The following is a 24,589-nucleotide window of genomic DNA, read 5'->3' as shown; positions in this document are numbered from 1 at the left end:
TTGACTTGGAACACACAGCACACAAGAGAATGAAGGGCATACTTATTCAACAGCCTCATTAAAGGTAGCAGTATGAACAATGCCAACACTGTAATAAACATGTGCCATAAAGTGAAACCACACTAAACCACAACGACAAACACATGTTGGAAGAATATTTGCACCGCAACACAACAAACACCACAGAACAAATTCCCAGAATTCCCTGCAGCATCAACTCTTCCGGGACGCTGCAATATAAACAAACGCCATTGGTGGATCTACACCGGACATCCACTGTAAAGATACCACGTATGATAGCGTATCTAGTCGATACTAATATGATTACATCGATATTTTTTAACGTCACAAAATCTTTTTTTTTTTTTAAATTAATATCATGTTTAGAAGCCCTGCGATGAGATGGCGACTTGTCCAGGGTGTACACTGCCTTCCGCCCGAATGCAGCTGAGATAGGCTCCAGCAACCCCAAACGGGACAACCGGTAGGAAATCAATGGATGGATTGATTATATTTATAAAGTCAGTAAATATGTCCTGGACACATGAGGACTTTGAATATGACCAATGTATGATCCTGGAACTACTTGGTATCACATCGATACCTAAATGTGTGGTATCATCCAAAACTAATGTAAAGTATCAAAGAAGAGAAGAATAAGTGATTATTACATTTTAACCGAAATAAAGATAGAACATGTAAAAACAGAAAATAAACAGATATTAACAGTAAATGAACATTAGATTAATAATATTTTTTTTTACAGTTTGTCCTTCATAATAGGTGTATAAATGACACAATATGTTACTGCAGACTAATTAGGAGTCTTTGTTTGTTTACTTACTACTAAAATACAAGTTGTCTAGTATGTTCAACATTGTATTTAAGGACTAAATGACAATAATAAACATATGTTTCATGTACACTAACATTTTTGTTCCAATAAAGCCAATAATGACATTTTTGCTGGTCCCCTTTCTTTAGAAAAGTAATGAAAAGGATCGAAATATTTTTGGTACCGGTACCAAAAAATTTGGTATCGGGACAACATTAATACACACACGCACACACCGAGCACCCACTTGCAGAAATGTAGTTCTGCGCCTATGCCTCGACATACACTACCTGTATCATATCCGAGAGCTTCTGCAATCCACTTGTGTTGTGAAATATCCCAGCTTCTGTGAAAGACAAGTGTTTCATTTATATTAGTATCAACACAAAGTGAAGCTTAGTCTCGGTGCACTTGATGAATGAGTGGAGGATTTGCCAAAATAAAAGGTTTTCTTCCATATGGTTTTAGATGAGGTTGTGTATGTTATCCTGCTGCCTGGGAGCAGAAAAGCTGAACATTTATCTGGGATTGTTTTTAGAACAACAACGTTACATCTTACCTCCCACACAGTGTGGGCGTAAAAGAAGCAACATACTAAAACATAGATGTAAGCTGATGTTGTAATGACATGAAATCCAAGACAGAAAACAGGCAGACAACGACACTCACGTCCTGCCAGTGATCCAATGATCTGCTCCAGCGTCTCAAACACAGCCGCCTTGTTGTCGTAGTTCAAACTGGCTCTCTCTAATAGCTCATATATGAAGCTGAGATAAAGATAATAAACACAAATGGAGTTATTATTTTTTACAGCACTGTGATTCTAGTCTATTCTTTTATGCTTGTCCTCTGACTTGTTACAATGTTGGATACTCCTGTTAAACCATGCCAGAGCCTCAAATAAAAAGATGTATGCACTTGTCTAATTTAAAAGATATATGTATTTTAAAGTGAGGTCACATTGACATCAATGCATGCCGGACTTACTTGTATGAGCATGGCCATTTAAAAGTGAAGTGAATTATATTTATATAGCACTTTACTCTTGTGACTCAAAGCGCTTTTACATAGTGAATCTAAGTTCCATTTAAAGCAGTGTGGGTGGCACTGGGAGCAGGTGGGTCAAGTGTCTTGCCCAAGGACACAACGGAAGTGACTAGTATGGCAGAAGCGGGGATCGAACCTGGGACCCTCAAGTTGCTGGCTCGGCCAATCTACCAACCGAGCTATGCCGTCCCGATGCTGGAGGCCTTGCTGTGCCTGCTCAGTTCTATCACTGTGAGCTGCCATTCTACACTGTTAGCACGTTGAGCTTTGCCACAAGAAAATGTTTGTTTGGGTGTGAGGGAAAGTTGACTTCATTAAAGAGGCAAAATGAGCCGGGCCCCAGGAAGCCCCCAGGAGCAGAAACCATTACATCAATGAATTTAATTAGAAAAAAGCTTTGATTTATGTCCATTAGCTCTTTGAATGTAACTAATAAACATTTATAATATCCGGCCCTCGTAAAAGAAGGTAGAACAAGTTGAATAGAGGTAAGAGATAGTAAAAGAAGGTAAAGGGTGGATAAAAAGTCAAATACAGTATAAGTAAAAGTTTAAAAAAGGTCAAAATAAGTTAGAAAACAGGTAAACAAAAGGTAAAACAAGTTAATTAGGGTGTAAAAAAAAGGTTAAGGGAAAATACAAGGTAAAATAATGTAAACAAAAGGCAAAGGAAGGTAAATCAAGTTAAATAGAAAGTAAAACATTGTAAAAATCGAGTAAAAAGTAAATCTAAGGTAAATACAAGTTTAAAAAGTATATAGAAGGTAAATGTAAGTTAAAAGAATGTAAAAGAAAGTAAACAAAAAAGCTAAAAAGATAACTAGAAGCTAAAAGAAGATAGACGGTAAATTGAAGCTGAAAGAAGACAAATACAAGGTAAATAGAAGATAAAAGAAAGTAAAATAACATAAACGGAAGCTAAAAGAAGATAAATAAATGGTAGATAGATAGTAGATAAACCAACATGGAAAGAAGGAAAGAATTACTGTGGAGTTTAAAAAAAGAGTAGTTGCTAGGAGTGCATTCATGAAAATCGAAGGTAAATAAAAAGGTTAAATAAGTAGAAAGTCAGAGAAAGTAAATAAAAGCTGATAGACGGTATAAAAAAAAAGGTAAATAGAAGCTAAAAGGTACAAGATAAAAGGTAAAATGAGCTCAAAGAAAATAGATGGTAAATTTCATCTATCAGAATATAAATAGAAGGCAAAGAGAAGCTAAAAGAACAAACATGAAGCTAAATGATAGAAGAAGATACATATATGGTAGATAAAGGGCATAAGAAGGTATATAGAAGACAAATAGAAGGTAAATTCAAGCTAAAAGAAGATAAATAGAAGCTGAAATTAGATAAATACACGGTAAAGAGATCATAAATAGAAGATAAATGGAAGCTAAAATAATGTAAATAGAAAGTAAAAAAAGGCAAGTAGAAGATAAATAAAAGGCAAGGAGAAGCTAAAAGAACAGAAATAGAATCTAACAGAAGATAAGTATATGGTAAAGGGTAAAAGAAGGTACATTAAAGATAAATATGCGGTGCATGGAAGCTAAAAGATACATAGAAGGTAAAAAAAAGGTGAACAAAAGGTGAAATTGGATAAACGCTTAACTTTCTACATCAAAATTTCTCCTTAAAATCAGCAATGAGGTTATAAAGTGTGTTTTATCCAATTTCCCGATTAATCAAACAAACAAATCCATAGATTAGTCAATTACTGAATACTCAGTAGCTGCCGCCCGATGACCAACACAGCTGAGTGGGATTGGGAGAGTTCAACCAAAAAGGTGGAATTAACTACAGATGCCCATTATACCAACATACTGATCCACCAACCCTTCTGGGCGGGAAATCCAATGAATCCAAACATCTGATACAAAATAAGAATAAGAGGTTTGACTTCATTGTGTGCCCGGTGTTTCCCAGAGAACAACAGTTTCATTCAGTAAGTCTGTGTCAAATCAAGCACACTTTCACTCACATTCCAGGTTTTGTTATGCCTTTGTCGGCTGCAGCCTCGAATGAATCAAGAGCAGCTTCCAGCTTCAGACACATCTCTGGAAATCATGACAGATTCATTTTGGAATTTGCTAGGAAAATTGGAGGATTAGTCTGAATACTCACCTTTGATTTTTGCAACATTTTCTATGTTTGCTTTTAAACCTGAAAAAACCAAAACAATATAGTCAGTTATGCGGGCGGCATAGCTCAGTTGGTAGAGTGGCCATGCCAGCAACTTGAGGGTTGCAGGTTCGATTCCCGCTTCCACCATCCTAGTCACTGCCGTTGTGTCCTTGGGCAAGACACTTTACCCACCTGCTCCCAGTGCCACCCACACTGGTTTAAATGTAACTTAGATATTGGGTTTCACTATGTAAAGCGCTTTGAGTCACTCGAGAAAAGCGCTATATAAATATAATTCACACTAATTCACTTATGTACGGTACAATGTCTCTAAAGGGTAAATGGTAAGACAAGACATGAGGCACTTCTACCTTGAACAGAAGACTCTTCTAGACCGGCTTCTGTAGCCTGCTCAGCCAGCAACCTGGTCAAGGCACTAATAGCGGAGGCTAAATCATACGGCATCAGTTCGAACGACGTTGACTGCTCACAGGTCTTCTCCTGCAAACAACACTCGCAACTCAATACAAACATTTGTCAGGACAGAATTGGTCAAACATTCTTGTCTTTTCAATTTGTGAACTAAATGACTTTCACCTCAGAGGACTGCGGGCAGAACTATGTAAGGTGTACCACCACGGAGAAGTGAAATAAACAATTCATTGACTATTCATCCTCATTCAAAATACCATTTCTGGGGAATGTTACGACCAGTGTTTTATGCTGCCGATTACGACTATCCATGAGGGAGATCAACTCATACATATATCAATATATCAAGTCCAGACAATAACAAAACACAAAAATGTCATCTACTATTTCTCTCATTCTTTTCACCAAGTACCACCTCCAAAAACACTTGGCTCTCCAAGTACCACCATAATGACAACATTAAATACAGTAGTGTAGTAGACCTAAGTATTCATTAGGTACCACCATCATGACAACATTAAAATACAGTAGTGTAGTAGCCCTAAGTATTCATTAAGTACCACCATAATGACAACATTAAATACAGTAGTGTAGTAGACCTAAGTATTCATTAGGTACCACCATCATGACAACATTAAAATACAGTAGTGTAGTAGACCTAAGTATTCATTAAGTACCACCATAATGACAACATTAAATACAATAGTGTAGTAGACCTAAGTATTCATTAAGTACCACCATAATGACAACATTAAATACAGTAGTGTAGTAGACCTAAGTATTCATTAAGTACCACCATAATGACAACATTAAATACAGTAGTGTAGTAGACCTAAGTATTCATTAAGTACCACCATAATGACAACATTAAATACTAGTGTAGTAGACCTAAGTATTCATTAAGTACCACCATAATGACAACATTAAATACAGTAGTGTAGTAGACCTAAGTATTCATTAAGTACCACCATCATGACAACATTAAATACATAGTATAGTACACCTAACTATTCATTAAGTCCCACCATAATGACAACATTAAATACAGTAGTGTAGTACACCTAAATATTCATTAAGTACCACCATAATGACAACATTAAAATACAGTAGTGTAGTAGACCTAAGTATTTATTAAGTCCCACCATAATGACAACATTAAAATTGAGTAGTGTAGTAGACCTAAGTATTTATTAAGTCCCACCATAATGACAACATTAAAATACAGTAGTGTAGTAGACCTAAGTATTTATTAAGTCCCACCATAATGACAACATTAAAATTGAGTAGTGTAGTAGACCTAAGTATTCATTAAGTACCACCATCATGACAACATTAAATACAGTAGTGTAGTAGACCTAAGTATTCATTAAGTACCACCATCATGACAACATTAAATACAGTAGTGTAGTAGACCTAAGTATTCATTAAGTACCACCATCATGACAACATTAAATACATAGTATAGTACACCTAACTATTCATTAAGTCCCACCATAATGACAACATTAAATACAGTAGTGTAGTACACCTAAATATTCATTAAGTACCACCATAATGACAACATTAAAATACAGTAGTGTAGTAGACCTAAGTATTTATTAAGTCCCACCATAATGACAACATTAAAATTGAGTAGTGTAGTAGACCTAAGTATTTATTAAGTCCCACCATAATGACAACATTAAATACAGTAGTGTAGCACAGTGGTTCTCAACCATTTTTCAGTGATTTACCCCCTGTGAACATTTTTTTTAATTCAAGTACCCCCTAATCAGAGCAAAGCATTTTTGATTGGAAAAAAAGAGCTAAAGAAGTAAAATACAGCACTATGTCATCAGTTTCTGATTTATTAAATTGTATAACAGTGCAAAATATTGCTCATTTGTAGTGGTCTTTCTTGAACTATTTGGAAAAAAAGATATAAAAATAACTAAGAACTTGTTGAAAAATAAAAAAGTGATTCAATTATAACTAAAGATTTCTCCACATAGAAGTAATCATCAACTTAAAGTGCCCTCTTTGGGGATTGTAACAGAGATCCATCTGGATTCATCAACTTACTTCTAAACATTTTATTCACAAAAAAATAAATCTTTAACATCAATATTTATGGAACATGTCCACAAACAATCTAGCTGTCAACACTGAATATTGCATTGTTGCATTTCTTTTCACACTTTATGAACTTACATTCATATTTTGTTGAAGTATTATTCAACAAATATATTTATAAAGGATTTTTGAATTGTTGCTATTTTTAGAATATTTTTAAAAAATCTCACGTACCCCTTGGCATACCTTCAAGTACCCCCAGGGCTACGTGTACCCCCATTTCAGAACCACTGGTGTAGCAGACTTAAGAATTCAAAAATTACCACCATAGTGACAACATTAAAATACAGTAGTGTAGTAGACCCAAGTATTCATTAAAAACGACAAAAAAAATGATTGCGAAAGTAAAAGTATCAATCTAATTGCTTTAGTATCGGCCATATACGGATACCTTTCTTGGTATCGGTAACATGGATTTATAAATCAAGCAGGCTGTGCTTGGGTGCACGTCTGGCCCTTATACAGCACCAGAGCACCGCTACATTAGCCTCTTATTCATGTAATTGTTCATGTCTTCTGACATTTCACTTTAATGCACTTATAGCTGCAGTTTGTCAACTTTACTAAGCATTCACTTTGAGTATTAAAAAAAGGTTTCTTATTTTAATACAATTTCTCTTTTCAAATAGCAATATTTGTGCTGTAATTTACAACTTTTTAGTCTTTTTCGTATATAAAAACAAAATAATGTTTTTCAAAAATAGCAACTTTAATACACCAAAAGTGTTGGTGTATTAAAAAAATGGAAATACTCCTGGCTTGCTCTCTCGCTGTGTAACATATTTAGCCTTGTCCTCAGTGGTTATGACACTTGATAATCACACTTTTAAGAAATGCAGTTTATTTTCGGCAATAGAGGTGATCATTATTATTAGGGTAGTGAGTTTGGAAATAGCTGCTAGCCACCTGGCAGTCGGGGGACCAATAATAGTGTTAACCAGTGTGGCTCGCCATATCAATGACGCTACATCAGAGGTTTATGTACATGTAGCACATTGTTGTGACGATCTTCTTTAGACAGCATACCAAAGAAAGACCCTTTATTGTTAGCATGATAAAATGTTGGCAAATAAATCACTGAGAGTCATAATACATGTAGCAAACTTACTAAATTATGAGCCTCGTCAAAGATGACAACAGATCCAGCCAGTTCGATTTGATGAGCTCTTCGACTCTGTGGAAAGCAGAATAACAATTTGGTTAAATATATTTGGAAATGTCATTAATTAAAAAATTAATACAACTATTCAATTAGTGTTAAATGACATTGCTTAGCACATTTATGCAGACAGCATTGCCAGTTGTAACTACTGCTGTCCAGCAAAACTAGCAATTCATTAATTGTGATCGAGTTCATCTATTTCTTAATCTCACCCTAAAAAGCTGAAAAAAGCCCGCAACACGAGATATTTTAATTTAAATTCATCACATTATTGTGAAGACAGGCATTAAAACAAAAAAGTGGCTTTTAAAATTCTTCCTGGTTGTAACAGACTTGAACAAATCGTTTTATCTACTAAAACAAAACATCAGGTCCAAATACAATGTTGATATCAGCCCATCAAAATGAGTAAGAACAATATGTACTGAATGTTCATTCATCACATTTGTAAGTTTTACAATGTAACTAAAACAATTCTTACTTGCTAAACCGTCCCATGTGAGCTAGCTGTAGAAGCGTTTTCATGCATATTTGTACGTGCTATCATAATATAATGACGCTAGCGTTTTTAGCTTTAGTTACAAACATTTATTACCATATGTTTGACTTTGAGTTTGAGTTTATTTCAAACATGCAAGCATACAACATGATGCATCACAATTTCCAGTTTCTCTTTTCAACATGTTCGAAAAGGAGTAGGAAGAAGCAGAGCTTATTTAATCCTACCCCTTTTCTTTACATAACAGTTGCTAAAACTTTTGTTCACTCCCTGTTCTCAATGTATTCACAATGTATACTCCATATGTAATAAGTAATCACGATACAAATAAATAAATAATTGGTGAAGTAAGTTTTATTCCATACGATGAGATAAATCAGATTATTTTGAGAATGAATGGGTGAGTAAAATCAGAATGTTTATCATGGTTCTTTATTTTTGTACTTTGTAAACACTTCCAGTTTGAAGAGTTTCTTGAAGTGGATCATATTAGTACATTGTTTGATTGCTTTGCTTAATCCATTCCATAATTTAATTCCACATACTGATATACTGAAGGTCTTAAGTGTTGTACGTGCATACAAATGTTTTAAATTACATTTTTCTCTAAGATTATATTTCTCTTCTTTTGTTGAGAAGAATTGTTGTATATTCTTGGGAAGCAGGTCATAGTTTGCTTTGTGTATAATGTGTTAATATTACTAACTAACAATGACATTATATTTGTATTGTTTCATTTTCACAAATTTCTCAGTAAATTCAGCAAAACGTCAGCGTGGAGTTATTGAGTCTGTTTAGCTGATTGGAGAGCTAGCTTGCGCAGCTAGTGGGGCCATGATGATGACTTCTGTTTTGTTTGATCTGCCGTTTTACTGACGTATTAGAGACATCGTTTGGAAAAAATTAAGATTTGTAAATAAACATTTACAGAATGTGATTTTTAAAATTTTTTTTTTTGTGGTCTGGGCTTATAAACCAGTACGCTTTATAGTCTGGAAAACACGGTAGTTACTTTTGACAGCCCTCGTTTACATACGTCACCATTACATGTTAAGTTTTGTAAAACGGATCGGAGGAAATTTTTGCTCTAATTAGCTTTCCTGGCTGTCAATCACATACAAATGAAACTTAAAAAATGTGAATATCATGGGACTACAATGGCGGACTGGCGCAATGCTCTCCAGGTACATTGCTATCATATGTGAAGATATCCGCGAACGTCACCAGTGGGGAAAAGGTCAAAAATTGGGTAAATTCCAAATGCATCGTTTGGGGGAAGAATGAAGGAAGGCAAATTTATTTTATAAATATCTCTGCAATGCTTCCACGGTTTGATTTGATATTTTCAGGAGTTATGCAGATCCCAAATTCACAAAAACTGGTAGAAGCAGGTCTGAGCAGTCTCAGGCGCGCTGCACAGTTGATATTTTCTACTTAATAAAGACTGCTTACCTTTGGATCCAGCAGGTAATTATAGGGCGTAAAAATCACATCCGCCTGCTGTTTTAAGGACCGTGAAAGGTAGTAAGGACAGGACCTGCAGAAAACACAAACCAAATATAATCTTTGAGTGAACCAAGAAAGAAGTCAGTCAAGCTGTCCGCAAACTGTCAATTCACTCTTCCATACATCCATCCATTTTCTACTGCGTATCCCTTTCGGTGTCGCGGGGGTACTGGATCCTATCTCAGCCTCAGCTACAATTTTTTTCTATTTTCAAACTTTGGCCACCACAGAGAGATTTAACAATATCTTCTTTTTCAGTTTCTTTGGCCCTCTCCAGGGACAGTAGATACAAGCTTTGTTATATTGGGAGCTCTAGTAAAGGTGTTCTTCTGCTGTTAAATACATGAGATCATGTTTTACCTGACCACACACGTCATTTACTGTACAGCTCAGTTATGTCATCGGAAATGCTATTTATGCTTACAAAGTACAGCCGGAGAAACACACAAACATCAATGCATGCATGAAGTTGAAATAAACAACAATCATCACACACCTGTGTTTGTTGCCAAATTTGACCAGGTCTTCAACGTCCATGATTGTGTTCACCAATTCTCGATCGGTGCTTTTCTCTGAAGAGGAAAAAACTATTAGTTTGAGGGATACTGATAGAATAATGATATATGCTGTAAGTTATCACACAACTCTTATGCTTAAAGGCCGTTGCTCTAGTTATTATTTAGCTGTACTTTTATTTTTGTGCAAAGGCATACAACTTGTTATCTTCTACTGCAAGTTAGGAGTTGCCTCGCTGCAGATGTTTCTGTCTTTCAGGCTGCTAACAGCCAAGGACGAACCAGCACCTCAACGAAGAAAAGGCATATCAACAGCGGGCAGACCAAGCAGGGACAAGGCGCAATCACAAGGCCCCCAGTACATTTCCGTTACGAATAATCACGTATTGTGCGTAATGAGCTGCTCGCATAATGGATGACCCCTCCCTTTAGAAGCAGCCTTAGTGATGTAACTAGGGAACTCCTGAATAAAAAGGGGGCGCGTGGGCTGTGCCTCAGAGCGTAGGGTGAAACTGTACTGGAGTGTGCAGCTCCATGCATTCTCCTCATGAGCAAAATTGAACTCTGTCCCTGCCTGATTTCTTGCTTCGTGTTCTGTTTAATAGATTAGTTTGGTGCTTAAACCTGACAGATAGGTTAACTTCATTCAACTCATTTTAAACCACAGTATATAAAAAGGCATGTACAAAGGGGGTTGAATAATTATGAGTGCATCTGAAAATTATTTTTGTGAGTCAAGCTCTGCAAAGACAAAGCGTTTTGTGTTTCTAACAAGTCTACAGAAAGTACACCCCGCATTTTCAAGGTAAAAGCTGATTTTCGAGGTAAAAGCTGATTTTCGAGGTAAAAGCTGATTTTCAAGGTACAAGCTGTTTTTCTTGGTAAAAGCTGATTTTCAAGGCAAAAACTGATTTACGCGGTAAAAGCAGATTTTTAAGGTCAAATACATTTTTCAAGATAAAAGCTAAATTTCAAGGTAAAAGCTGATTTTCAAGGCAATGGCTAATTTTCAAGGTAAAAGCTGATTTTCTGACTACTGACTGTATCTGAAGTAAACCAAGTGGAAAAAATCCATTCTGTCCACTAAAGACGCTGAGATCATTATTCATGCCTTCATAACGTTGTGGCTCCATTACTGTAAGATATTATTTTCATGTCTCCCCATGTCTAGCATTAAAAGATTACAGTTGCTAGACTTTTGACAAGAACAAGAAAGTTTGATCACATTACGCCTGTACTGTATACCTTTATATACATATATATATACCTATACTGTATATACCTTTATATACATATATACATACATATATACCTATACTGTATATACCTTTGTATACATATATACATACATATATACCTATACTGTATATACCTTTATATACATACATATATACCTATACTGTATATACCTTTATATACATATAAACATACATATATACCTTTATATACATACATATATACCTGTACTGGCTCACCTGCACTGGCTTCCTGTGCACTTAAGATGTGACTTTAAGGTTTTACTACTTACGTATAAAATACTACACGGTCTAGCTCCATCCTATCTTGCCGATTGTATTGTACCATATGTCCCGGCAAGAAATCTGCGTTCAAAGGACTCCGGCTTATTAGTGATTCCCAAAGCCCAAAAAAAGTCTGCGGGCTATAGAGCTTTTTCATTTCGGGCTCCAGTACTCTGGAATGCCCTCACAGTAAAAGTTCGAGATGCCACCTCAGAAGCATTTAAGTCTCACCTGTATACTCTAGCCTTTAAATAGACTCCCTTTTTAGACCAGTTGATCTGCCGTTTCTTTTCTTTTTGTCCTATGTCCCGCTCTCCCTTGTGGAGGGGGTCCGGTCCGATCCGGTGACCATGTACTGCTTGCCTGTGTATCGGCTGGGGACATCTCTGCGCTGTTGATCCGCCTCCGCTTGGGATGGTTTCCTGATGGCTCCGCTGTGAACGGGACTCTCGCTGTTGTGTTGGATCCGCTTTGGACTGGACTCTCGCGACTGTGTTGGATCCATTATGTATTGAACTTTCACAGTATCATGTTAGACCCGCTCGACATCCATTGCTTTCCTCCTCTCCAAGGTTCTCATAGTCATCATTGTCACCGACGTCCCACTGGGTGTGAGTTTTCCTTGCCCTTATGTGGGCCTACCGAGGATGTCGTAGTGGTTTGTGCAGCCCTTTGAGACACTAGTGATTTAGGGCTATATAAGTAAACATTGATTGATTGATTGATTTATTATAGAGCGTAGATGTTGAAATCCCTAAATTTCTTGCAAGTGCACTTTGAGAAAGGTTGTTCTTAAACTGTTTGACTATTTGCTCACGCAGTTGTGGACAAAGGGGTGTACCTCGCCCCATCCTTTCTTGTGAAAGACTGAGCACTTTTTGGGAAGCTGCTTTTATAGCCAATCATGGCACCCACCTGTTCCCAATTAGCCTGCACACCTGTGGGATGTTCCAAATAAGTGTTTGATGAGCATTCCTCAACTTTATCAGTATTTATTGCCACCTTTCCCAACTTCTTTGTCACGTGTTGCTGGTATCAAATTCTAAAGTTAATGATTATTTGCAAAAGAAAATGTTTATGAGTTTGAACATCAAATATGTTGTCTTTGTAGCATATTCAACTGAATATGGCTTGAAAAGGATTTGCAAATCATTGTATTCTGTTTATATTTACATCTAACACAATTTCCCAACTCATATGGAAACTGGGTTTGTTCAAAAAGTTGTTTTCAAGTTTCATGTAGTTTTGTCCTTTAAGAAGGTAACACTAGAACAGAAAAGATGAGGAGTTGTGTATTGCACAAATTTCAAGCACTCACCTTCTACATTGTTATAGAAGACACACGACCTTGTGGATACCTTTCCTCGACACATATGGACCTGAAACATTAAACAGGCAGATTCGTAGAAATATTTGTCTTTGACCAAACATCATCCTTCAAAAGCATGTATCTTTATTCATGGTCTCGCTTGGGGTGCATTCAACTTAATATGGGTTGAAAATGATTTGCAAATCATTGTATTCCGTTTATATTTACATCTATCACGATTTCCCAACTCATATGGAAACGGGGTTTGTAAATAGTTTGTATCCAGGTACTTATTTTCCAAGTTTGTAAACAATAACAAAAAGAAAGAAGATTTTGTGACCATAAAGAATATCAATCTAATGATTGTAAAATGGACCATGTATTGATATTACGCTTGTTATTGTTGCTATCGATATCTGTTTCGCTCTGCCTACCTCTGTTTACGTGAAAGAGCTTTACTCAGTGGCCTAGTGGTTAGAGTGTCCTCCTTGAGATGAGTAGGTTGTGAGTTCAAGTCATACCAAAGACTATAAAAATGGGATCCATTACCTCCCTGCTTGGTACTCAGCATCAAGGCTGGATCCCGGGCGCAGCCACCGCTGCTGCTCACTGCTAACCCTCCCCTCTCAGGGGGTGATTTAAGGGTGATGGATCAAATGCAGACAATAATTTCGCCATTCCTAGTTTTTTTTTGTGGCAATCATTGCTACTTTAACTTTTTAGCTTAGCGGTTAGCATGGCTTATTGTATCTTTTGTGTGTTTTGTAGCGTGTTTAGGTATAAATTGATAATATTTGCAAGATTGGTGAGTTGCTTTCAATTAATTTGCCGCCATGAAGGCGAGGATTAGGGACAGAGAAGCGGCTACACACTGTGGAGGGACGCTAGCCTCTAGCTTGCTAGCAGGGACGCTACATTGCTTCGAAGATGCTGGGGTTGGCTTGTTGCTGTCAAATCTACGCATCATCAACAGGGATTATCACCGTATGACCATAGTATTAAACGCTGGATCTTTTGCCAAAATTATATTGTACAGCATGCAACCCTATTCTTCTATTCAATACATCAAATATTGTTATTACCTTGACATGGTGGTTTTCCTGGCGCATCACCTCTGGGTTGATGCACAGCTGATCTCTTGAGCCCAAAACACACACCTTAGGTCTGAATCACAATAAAAAGGCCATTATTGGACTACTTTCATTGCACAGAGACCAGGAATGCACTCTCGTTTGTTGTGGTTCCACAATGCAAGTCACTTCCACTAAACTAATCCACGGAATAGTGAGGATAGAATTTGACAAGTTTGGTTGTACTTGTGCAATGACAATAAAGACTTACCTACCTACTAGAAGAAACTGAAAAGTATAACAACAAAAAGACATAATGAACATTTTCGAGTTACTTAAGTTGAACAGATTTTTCATTTCTTCTGGTAAAAACTCTACCCATGGGCGGATGAAAGGGATTTGCTCCTATTCTGAAAGACTTAAAATATGATTATAAATCAAGCAATCAATATTTATTGGGGCAGTGTGGCTCGGTTGGTAGAGCGGCCGTGCCAGCAACTTTAGGGTTCCAGGTTCCCCCATCCTAGTCACTGCTTTTGTGTCCTTGGGCAAGACACTTTACCCACCTGCTCCCAATGCCACCCACACTGGTGAAAAAATGCAGTGTAAAGCTCTAGATAATAGGTTTCACTATGTAAGGTACTTTGAGTCTCTATAGAAAAGCGCTATATCAAAATAGTTCACTAGTTCACAAATACATGTGAACACGTATTTATTTAAACAGCCCTTAATAACAAGTGCCTCGAAGGGTTTTACAAACCATGAAGACATCCCCTGATCTGAAGCCACATCCAGGCAAGGAAAAACTCCAAAAGCCTGAGATGGCCTGTATCTCACTGAAACATGGCTTCAATGCTTGACAACTGCAATTAACATCTTCCAAAATATAGTAAATAGAACAGTGATCCGACAGGTAATACACAACTAGGGATGGCTACCAAACGTGCTACTTCAATGGGTACCGACAGAATTGTGTTGGTATTACCAGGTAATGTAATGGGTTGTACTTGTATAGCGCTTTTCTACCTTCAAGGTACTCAAAGCGCTTTGACACTACTTCCACATTTACCCATTCACACATACATTCACACACAGATGGAGGGAGCTGCCATGCAAGGCGCTAACCAGCATCCATCAGGAGTAAGGGTGAAGTGTCTTGCTCAGGACACAACGGACGTGACGAGGTTGGTACTAGGTGGGGATTGAACCAGAGTTCAATCCCCGGGTTGCACGCGGCCACTCTTCCACTGCGCCACGCCGTCCCTATTCACGTAAAATCCTACGAAACCTGACCGTAGTTTTGGTGCGAGTGACGTCACGTCTGGTTGGGCACCGGTTACCGGCTCAAACGCGTGGCAGGGAAACAAGCACTCAAGCAGGACTCAGAGATAATGTTACATTTCCCATGCCAACAAAGTAAGTATGCCTGATAGAAAACACTCAAATGTACAATAAGGCTCCACTTTTCCAAAATGCACCCTTGATGCTAATTTACATTGGCCACATACATGCTTCTGATTAGTAGGTGTGCCAAATCCAAATCTCATTACTGGGGTGACAAGTCGATTGGGAATCAATCCTCAATTCAACATGATTCAAACCGATTTTAACAATGCAATATTTGCTACAATAATCATAATGAAACTTTTTCAAAATAGGTGACGTGTCAGACAAGCTTTTTCTTCTTGCATTTACAGTAGATGGCCTAAAATCACATTTTAAGAATGTATTTTTATGAATAAATGTTTATATTATTTTCTAAAATAATTTTTGTAAAAAATAAATAAATGAATAAATAAATAAAATCAGAATCGGGATGAATAAGAATCGCGATTTGGACGTGAATCCATTTTTTGTGAACTACTACTTATTAGCATTAGTTATTTTACATGGCAATTTCCTCACATCCATATTGGTAATGAAAACTACAAAAAAGATGATTGTTACAACCAAACAGCTGGTGTGTAATAAGTACAATACTTACAGTATAAACACTTTGTAAGGCTCAACATAAGACTAGACAAGTACATTAATGGCACATTCCATTAGTACTTGAAAACTGGTATTCCCCACTTCCTGGATATACTGGATATATGGCGGGTTTGTCTCTGTGAGATACAGAAAATGACTATATGGTGATACTGGAGTATACCTTCTCACGCAGTTGCTTTTAACTGCTGGCATTACACTACAGGCTCTTCTCACTCTTTCTTGTCTCTCCTTCTCACTGAGACATAAAGAAGCCCACCTTCTTACACACGTCACATACTGTCACGCGTGCAACGTCATACGTCCTCGCCCAGCAGAGAGTTAGCAGCATGGGTAAAGTAATCTGTGGTGCTTGCAGAGAGGTGCGAGTGGTAATACGAGAGAGAGAAGGTACGAATCTGGTAACACATGAAGGGAGAATTAATTCCCAAGAAAAACAGCATGGGGTCCATCGTCTGGCGGTGGTTTGGCTTCAAGCGGGAAGATGTTGAACAGACAACCGTAACATTTGAAGTATGCGGCAAAAGCGTTGCTACAAAAAGAAAGACCACTGCTAATTTGTAGCATCATTTGAAAAGTCACCTACTAGAGAATGAAGAGTGCTTGAAACTCTGCATGTCAACATCTCCGTTTGGTGCCACACCCACATCAACACTATAAAGAAACTAGTCAACAACAGAAGGAGATAACGTCCGCAGGAACCTACCACATAGTGAAGGACTTACACTATTTGATTTCCTATTATGCAGCTCATTTTTATTTGACACTTATTGAAATATCTTGTGTGACATCATGCACAAAAGTGCAATTTATTTGTTTTAAACTACTGTAGTGGTGTTCTGTACAAAAAGTGCACGTTAATTTAGTGTTGTTTTGATACAGTATGTCATCTTAGTGACATCATGCACAAAAGTGCACTCATTGCTTGTTTTAAAATGTCTCCGACAATCTTGCACTTTGTTTGGAAATGACATGAAAGTTTGTGCCACTGCTTAATATTTGTTTCATAAATACACTTTTAGTTGTGATTTCCCTCTCTGCATGGAAGTTCAAAAGTAGCATATATGAATGCAGTATGAAGAAGAATGTTTGAATGTAGACACATAGAATCATCATACTGCTGTCATTATATGCATCAAGTGTTCATTCAAGGCTAAGGCAAAATATCCAGATATATATGCTGTATGGTGACATGGCCTAAAAATATGGAGATATTAAAAAAAGGCCATATCCCCCAGCCCTATGTACTAGTACTTTTTGAGCACATTCAACAATACTGCGATAATAATAATAAAGATGATCTTACATTATTACATCTCTAGATTGAATTATATAGTCCACATGGTGTTACAGTTATTGCACGCAACTCAATTCAATTATTATTTCTGCAGCGTCAATTCCCAACTAAAGTTATCTGAGGCTTGATTCATGTGCAGCAGCTAAGTCGCATCAAGTCATGTTTCTTTCAATTGACTTTGGGTTAGTTGTGTACGTCTTTGACGCAATTAAATAAAACATCTTACTTGTAGGAAGTGTTCCTCAACTCGCTGACCACCTGAGTGAGCTGAGAGTGTGTTCGTGACGCATATATGATCTTGGGAACATCACTGTAGCTTGCTGGAAAAGAAGAAGAAAAGCCCACAGGTTTCACTTGAATGACAACATCCTGCTGGGTTGGCTGAGCCCAAACATGTGTGATAGCTCCAAATGTGCACAAATCCCAATATGTACATACTTGGTGTTGAAACATCGCCGTTGGCTTGCCCCCAAGATGGCAGAGGAATACTAGGAAACATCTCCTTCCCATCCAGCCTTTCTGCTATCTTCTGTTGGGAGATAGCATCTTTGGTGTGATCCCTCCAAGCCAGGGTGGCACACAGCAGGCACAAGGTCTTCCCAGTGCCTGTGGGACTCTCCAGCACTCCATTTACCTTCTAGAAAAAAACAATACAGCATCAATATTCAAACATACACAAGTCTACAATAGAGATGGGATTTACAGGTCTTTAAAGAGGAGCCTTTCCTTTCATTATTTTAATAAAAAAATGTTATCTGGAAACAATCAGTAGTATTAGTAAAATGATAAGATGTATAGCAGAATAATTTAAAAATAAACCAATATTATTACTCTTTTGGTGTAAATTATTCTGAAATATTGGTTATAATTTTATGGGTTTTTCTTCATTGTAAAAATTCCATAAGTAAAAATGACCAAAATAAAAATACATCAGCGTAGTAAGCCTAAGTATTCATTAAAAACAAGGCAGATGTTTAATTGAACACCAACACTAATTTGATTTGATTTTTTTTCTTTATCTTGATGGTTTGCAAATTAACACCAATGAGTGAATTGAATTATATTTATATAGCACTTTTCTCTAGTGACTCAAAGCACTTTCATATAGTGACAGCCAATATCTGAGTTCCATTTAAAGCAGTGTGGGTGGCACTGGGAGCAGGTGGGTCAAGTGTCTTGCCCAAGGACACAACGGCAGTGACTAGGACGGCGGAAGCAGGGATCGAACCTGGTACCCTCAAGTTGCTGGCACGGCCGCTCTACCAACCGAGCACTGACCTACACTGTTTCAATGTCCACATTTCTCTGTTGATGCAATTGTTGATGACTGAAGTACTGATATCAACCAAAGCTCCTCATCCCGCCCCCCGGATTGTAAATAATGTCAATAATTCAATGTATATACTATGATGATTAACTTGTGTGATGACTGTATTATGTTGATAGTATATATTTGTACCATGAATTGATGAAGGTGGACCCCGACTTAAACAAGTTGAAAAACTTATTGGGGTGTTACCATTTAGTGGTCAATTGTAGGGAATATGTACTGTACTGTGCAATCTACTAATAATATGTACTGTACTGTGCAATCTACTAATAATATGTACTGTACTGTGCGATCTACTAATAATATGTACTGTACTGTGCAATCTACTAATAATATGTACTGTACTGTGCAATCTACTAATAATATGTACTGTACTGTGCAATCTACTAATAATATGTACTGTACTGTGCAATCTACTAATAATATGTACTGTACTGTGCAATCTACTAATAAAAGTATCAATCAATCAATCAAAACATGTTTGGATTATTTTGGATAGTATTTCATGTTTTTAACATTTTCTTTTCCTTTTATTTGTATTGAAACACACTGGGTCCTATGTTATGTTCTGTTCCACGTGTAGTTTGTTCACCGTTTCACTGATCTTGTGGTTTCCCATGGCCTTGAAGGCACCATTGTCGCGCAGCTTTCTGGTCTTTGTTTACACGTATTCTGTGTGTTGATTGGCTGGGAGGCTGAGAAAGGGCAGACTTAAGCGGAGAATGTGGAGGATATTTTGGTTCCCACGAGTAACTTGTCCGGGGTGTACCCCCGCTTTCCGCTCGAATGCAGATGGGATAGGCTCCAGCACCGCCCACGACCCCAGAAGGGAAAAGCGGTAGAAAAGGCTAGACTACTGCAACTTACTTCTTGTGGGGATGCCCAGCAAGAAGATCCAGAAGCTGCAGTACTTACAGAATAGTGCTGCTGGGATCCTGATGAGAGTGTGGAAATACCACCACATCACACCACTTCTCAAATCCCTTCACTGGCTTCCTGTTCCACTCAGGATTGAATACAAAGTCTCCCTACTAACTCACCAGTGCCTCCATGGAAATGCCCCCCTCTACCTCAAAGAACTGCTCACCCTCAAATCCTCCACACATTATCTGCGCTCCTCCAACCTCTGAGGACAAAGATCTGAACTACGGGAGACCGGGTTTTCTGCTCTGCTGCTCTCAGTCTGTGGAACGCTCTCCGTGACCACCCGAGGGCACCACAGACTGTGGATGTTTTTAAAAAAGGCTTAAAAACCCTTCTTATTCTAAAAAATCTTTTTTTTTTTTTTTTAGATATGTGTGCTTGTTATAGCTATTATTTTTTTATTATTATTATTTATTTTACTTGTACTTAATGGGGACAGCAATTTGTGGTTGTAGAGTTGTTGCTGTTTTTTTTAAATGCACTGTAGCACTTTGAGGTTGTTTGCTCAATGTATAGTGCTTCTACAAATAAAATCTATTATTATTAATATTATTAAAATGGATGGATGGAGTAAAACGGTTCTCTACGTGTCTTAATTGTTTATTATGGCGTGGACTATGGCTTACCACCAGATGGATTAAAACGCTTAGTGATACGCGTAGCACAGTTTGGAAAATCACTGCTTTAGAATACTGAACCCGAATTGGAAATATGAGAATCAGCACCTCCTAGTCCGTGTCCATGGTTCTCGCCCGGAAAAGGGTGGATTGCCATCTCTAGGTTGGGGAGGATATCTTGCCCCAAGTGGAGGAGTTCAAGTACCTAAGAGTGTTGTTCATGAGTGAGGGAAGAGTGGATCGTGAGATCGACAGGCGGATCGGTGCGGTGTCTTCAGGAATGCGGACGTTGTACCGATCCGTTGTGGTGAAGAAGGAGCTGAGCCGGAAGGCAAAGCTCTCAATTTACCGGTCGATCTACGTTCCCATCCTCACCTATGGTCATGAGCTTTGGGCCATGACCGAAAGGATAAGATCACGGGCACAAGCGGCCCAAATGAGTTTGGCGGGTCTCTCCCTTAGAGATAGGGTGAGAAGCTCTGTCATCCGGGAGGAACTCAAAGTAAAGCCGCTGCTCCTCCAGATGGAGAGGAGCCAGATGAGGTGGTCCGGGCATCTGGTCAGGATGCCACCTGAACGCCTGACTAGGGAGGTGTTTAGGGCACGTCCAACCAGGAAGAGGCCCCGGGGAAGACCCAGGACACGTTGGGAAGACTATGTCCCCGGCCGGCCTGAGAACACCTCGGGATCCCCTGGGAGGAACTGAACCAAGTGACTGGGGAGAGGGAAGTATGGAGTTTTTCTGCTTAGGCTGCTGCCCCCGCGATCCGACTATGGATAAGCGGAAGAAAATAGATGGATAAATAAATACATAATTACAATTAAAAATAGTATATTTTTTAATACAAGCATGCTTTTAATGTGTATATGTAAAACCTATTGTTGACTACTAAAACAAGTCCATCCAAATGGTAAATAAGGAACTGGGAATCGGTTCTCAACGTTGACCTAAAAGAGCTCTTTTGGACGTTCAGAAGACTCCAATCGTTGGCGAATTGTTGTCACAAAACAAAAAGCTGAACAGTTTAAGACTTGTTGTCCCTGTTTGGTAGTTTGATGCGAAAACTTACCGTCTGAAGACATTGGATGACTTTTCTCATGTAATCTTTCTGACACTCGTAGGGAGCAAAGGGGAACTGCACCGTCACGCCGTGTAAATGAAAGGACGGCATGATGAAGACGCCTCACACTTTATGAGCGCGACAAACTAAGACAACCTACTTATTGGTCATTTCAAGCAGCTAAATAGAAGTAGAAATGACATCATCCTGGCAACAGACGCGCTCAGGGGAAATCGCGATTGCCGCCAGTAGGGAACTTCCGCATACGTAACACTGCGCGTGCGCATTGTCGCAACCTTTTTTATATACACACAATGTGCATCAATGTAAGTTTGGTCATATTCATACATACATACACACACACACACACACACACATACACACACACATACATACATACATATATACAATGTCTACACATGTTTGCTGCGTCGTATGCCAAGTTCAGATGTTTTGGGTCAACTGAGAGAAAATGAGTCTCGTTGACGTCGCTTCCGTTCATGCGTAGTTTATGCAACACCATTGCAACTGCGATGGCGTAGTTTGGCCTCTAGATGGCGACAAAGACCACATAGTCGCCATTTATGGCTTTGAGGCTTAAAAACTTGTAGTTCATGTATATATGGCGTTATTATGCACACCTTTATTTTATATTGTGTTATATTGTGTATTCATGTACTGCATATTCATTAGTATATCATTGGATTGTAATTTTTCCTCTTTCCTCTATTTGTTTAGACCACACACACACACACACACACACACACACACACACACACACACACACACACACACACACACACACACACACACACACACACGGCAAAGATGTTTAAATGATTCTCTGGCCGGAATCTGTCCATCGTGTCCCAACTCTAAAATAACGACTACCCCTTCCTTACAAACATTTTCCAATGATTCTAAAAGAAAGTATATAAAAACGCATCGTACTTGTTGGTTGTTTTGGTGTGTGTAAATTTGCTTTTTGTCTATTTTCCCCCCAAAAATATTTGAGGTCATAATAGTATTGGCCCGTTCATACGCGTCAAACTGTCCGCCATCTTACGGCAGTCACAATCCAGCACTTTATATAGTATGTAACTGTAAATGAAGAGCTTCTCATGTTTTGCTCCAAAAAGAAACGTGTGTGTTATAGCTTCACCATTGAATGATGATTGAATAAAAAAAAACCTCCACGATTATTACCGTGTGTTATGAGTCGTGTAAATGGGAAAATTAGTGCAATTTTTTTGACTCGTTCTGGTTGACGGGGGCGGTCTTAACTGCCGTAAGATGGCGGCCACGCTGACGTCATATGACGAGGGCATGGTCGCCATGTTGGTAGGGGCAGATTTGTCCTTGAAACAATGATGCACAATAAATAGGCCCAACCTGTGAAATGTATTTTATTACTAAATCATTTGTCTATACCAAGGCTGGCCAAAGTGAGCTAAAAAGTAATTGAGTTCCATCTCCAAAAGTCACCCAGATTTAATGATGTAGACCAGAGGTGTCAAAGTGGTTTTCAATGGGGGCCACATAGCAGTTGTTTGGCCCCAGAGGACCGCTTTTAACACTGAACACTAGTATTACACATTTTATTAGATTTTTTAAAAAACTAAAATGTAAAAAAAAAAAAGTACTTTCACCTCAAAATGTGTTACTGTAAATGGAAAAACAGTAGTGCTGTTTTTATGGTTAAAAAAGGCAGCTCAGTTGCCTTTTACAGTAAAATGTTGGCACCTGAGCTGCCAGTTTATTTTTTGAACACAAATCAACTGCACATTTTTCAGTGTTTTACTGTAAATGCCAAAACAGCACCGTCTGCTTTCCTGCTGGCTCCGCTGTGAACGGGACTCTTGCTGCTGTGTTGGATCCGCTTTGGACTGGACTCTCGCGGCTGTGTTGGATCCATTGTGGATTGAACTTTCACAGTATCATGTTAGACCCGCTCCACATCCATTGCTTTCGTCTTCTCCAAGGTTCTCATAGTCATCATTGTCACCGACGTCCCACTGGGTGTGAGTTTTCCTTGCCCTTATGTGGGCCTACCGAGGATGTCGTAGTGGTTTGTGCAGCCCTTTGAGACACTAGTTGATTGATCATTTATTACAGTGAAAAAAAAAAAAATTAATTTAAAGAAAAATGCTGTAAAAACCCCAGTAAATTTCACACGTTTACCATTGAATCTATTGCTACTTTTACATTGCACAATTTGATGGATAACGTTCTATTTAAAAAAAGGTTTGGTAATATATTTTTGCATAATTAGACAATATTTAAGTTAACATAATGTACAATTTCCAAAGACATGCACCTGGGAATAGGCCCCTCCCACCTCCAAAGACATGCACCTGGGGATAGGTTGATTGGCAACACTAAATGGTCCCTAGTGTGTGAATGTGAGTGTGAATGTTGTCTATCTGTGTTGGCCCTGCGATGAGGTGGTGACTTGTCCAGGGTGTACCCTGCCTTCTGCCTAAACGCAGCTGAGATAGGCTCCAGCACCCCTTGCGACCCTGAAAGGGACAAGCGGTAGAAAATGTCTGGATGGATAATTTATGATTGCATGGAGTACGGTGGAAGAGGGGTTAGTGCGTCTGCCTCACAATACGAAGTTCCTGCAGTCCTGGGTTCAAATCCAGGCTCGGGATCTTTCTGTGTGGAGTTTGCATGTTCTCCCCGTGAATGCGTGGGTTCCCTCCGGGTACTCCGGCTTCCTCCCGCCTCCAAAGACATGCACCTGGGGATAGGCCCCTCCCACCTCCAAAGACATGCACCTGGGGATAGGCCCCTCCCACCTCCAAAGACATGCACCTGGGGATAGGCCCCTCCCACCTCCAAAGACATGCACCTGGGGATAGGCCCCTCCCACCTCCAAAGACATGCACCTGGGGATAGGCCCCTCCCACCTCCAAAGACATGCACCTGGGGATAGGCCCCTCCCACCTCCAAAGACATGCACCTGGGGATAGGCCCCTCCCACCTCCAAAGACATGCACCTGGGGATAGGTTGATTGGCAACACTAAATGGTCCCTAGTGTGTGAATGTTGTCTGTCTATCTGTGTTGGCCCTGCGATGAGGTGGCGACTTGTCCAGGGTGTACCCCGCCTCCCGCCCGATTGTAGCTGAGATAGGTGCCAGCGCCCCCCGCGACCCCAAAAGGGAATAAACGGTAGAAAATGGATGGATGGATGGAGTACATATACTTTTTTTCTGCCAAAATAGAAATGAGGAACACA

At 38.8% G+C, this 24,589-nt stretch overlaps 1 protein-coding gene across 3 annotated transcripts in view; it reads right to left on the bottom strand.

Moving 5' to 3' along the window:
• The window catches only part of LOC133554061 (regulator of telomere elongation helicase 1-like), a 53,256-nt gene extending 31,628 nt beyond the window's left edge, over positions 1 to 21,628 (bottom strand). For all 3 annotated transcript variants that reach the window (XM_061902426.1, XM_061902427.1, XM_061902428.1), the window contains exons 1-13: positions 21,356 to 21,628; positions 17,853 to 18,051; positions 17,641 to 17,734; positions 14,141 to 14,222; positions 13,068 to 13,128; positions 10,211 to 10,286; positions 9,661 to 9,745; positions 7,656 to 7,721; positions 4,375 to 4,504; positions 4,004 to 4,042; positions 3,861 to 3,936; positions 1,505 to 1,602; positions 1,126 to 1,181 (exon numbers count right to left, since the gene is read on the bottom strand). In XM_061902426.1, coding sequence (XP_061758410.1) covers positions 1,126 to 1,181; positions 1,505 to 1,602; positions 3,861 to 3,936; positions 4,004 to 4,042; positions 4,375 to 4,504; positions 7,656 to 7,721; positions 9,661 to 9,745; positions 10,211 to 10,286; positions 13,068 to 13,128; positions 14,141 to 14,222; positions 17,641 to 17,734; positions 17,853 to 18,051; positions 21,356 to 21,457 — 1,164 coding nt within the window. In that variant the 5' untranslated portion in view covers positions 21,458 to 21,628. The remainder of the gene's footprint in view (positions 1 to 1,125; positions 1,182 to 1,504; positions 1,603 to 3,860; positions 3,937 to 4,003; positions 4,043 to 4,374; positions 4,505 to 7,655; positions 7,722 to 9,660; positions 9,746 to 10,210; positions 10,287 to 13,067; positions 13,129 to 14,140; positions 14,223 to 17,640; positions 17,735 to 17,852; positions 18,052 to 21,355) is intronic.
• Positions 21,629 to 24,589: the final 2,961 nt, after the last annotated feature.

Source organism: Nerophis ophidion, linkage group LG06 (assembly GCF_033978795.1).
Source record: "Nerophis ophidion isolate RoL-2023_Sa linkage group LG06, RoL_Noph_v1.0, whole genome shotgun sequence".
Lineage (NCBI taxonomy): Eukaryota > Metazoa > Chordata > Actinopteri > Syngnathiformes > Syngnathidae > Nerophis > Nerophis ophidion.
Note: the sequence above shows the minus strand (reverse complement) of the source record. Positions and strands in the feature narration are given on the sequence as shown.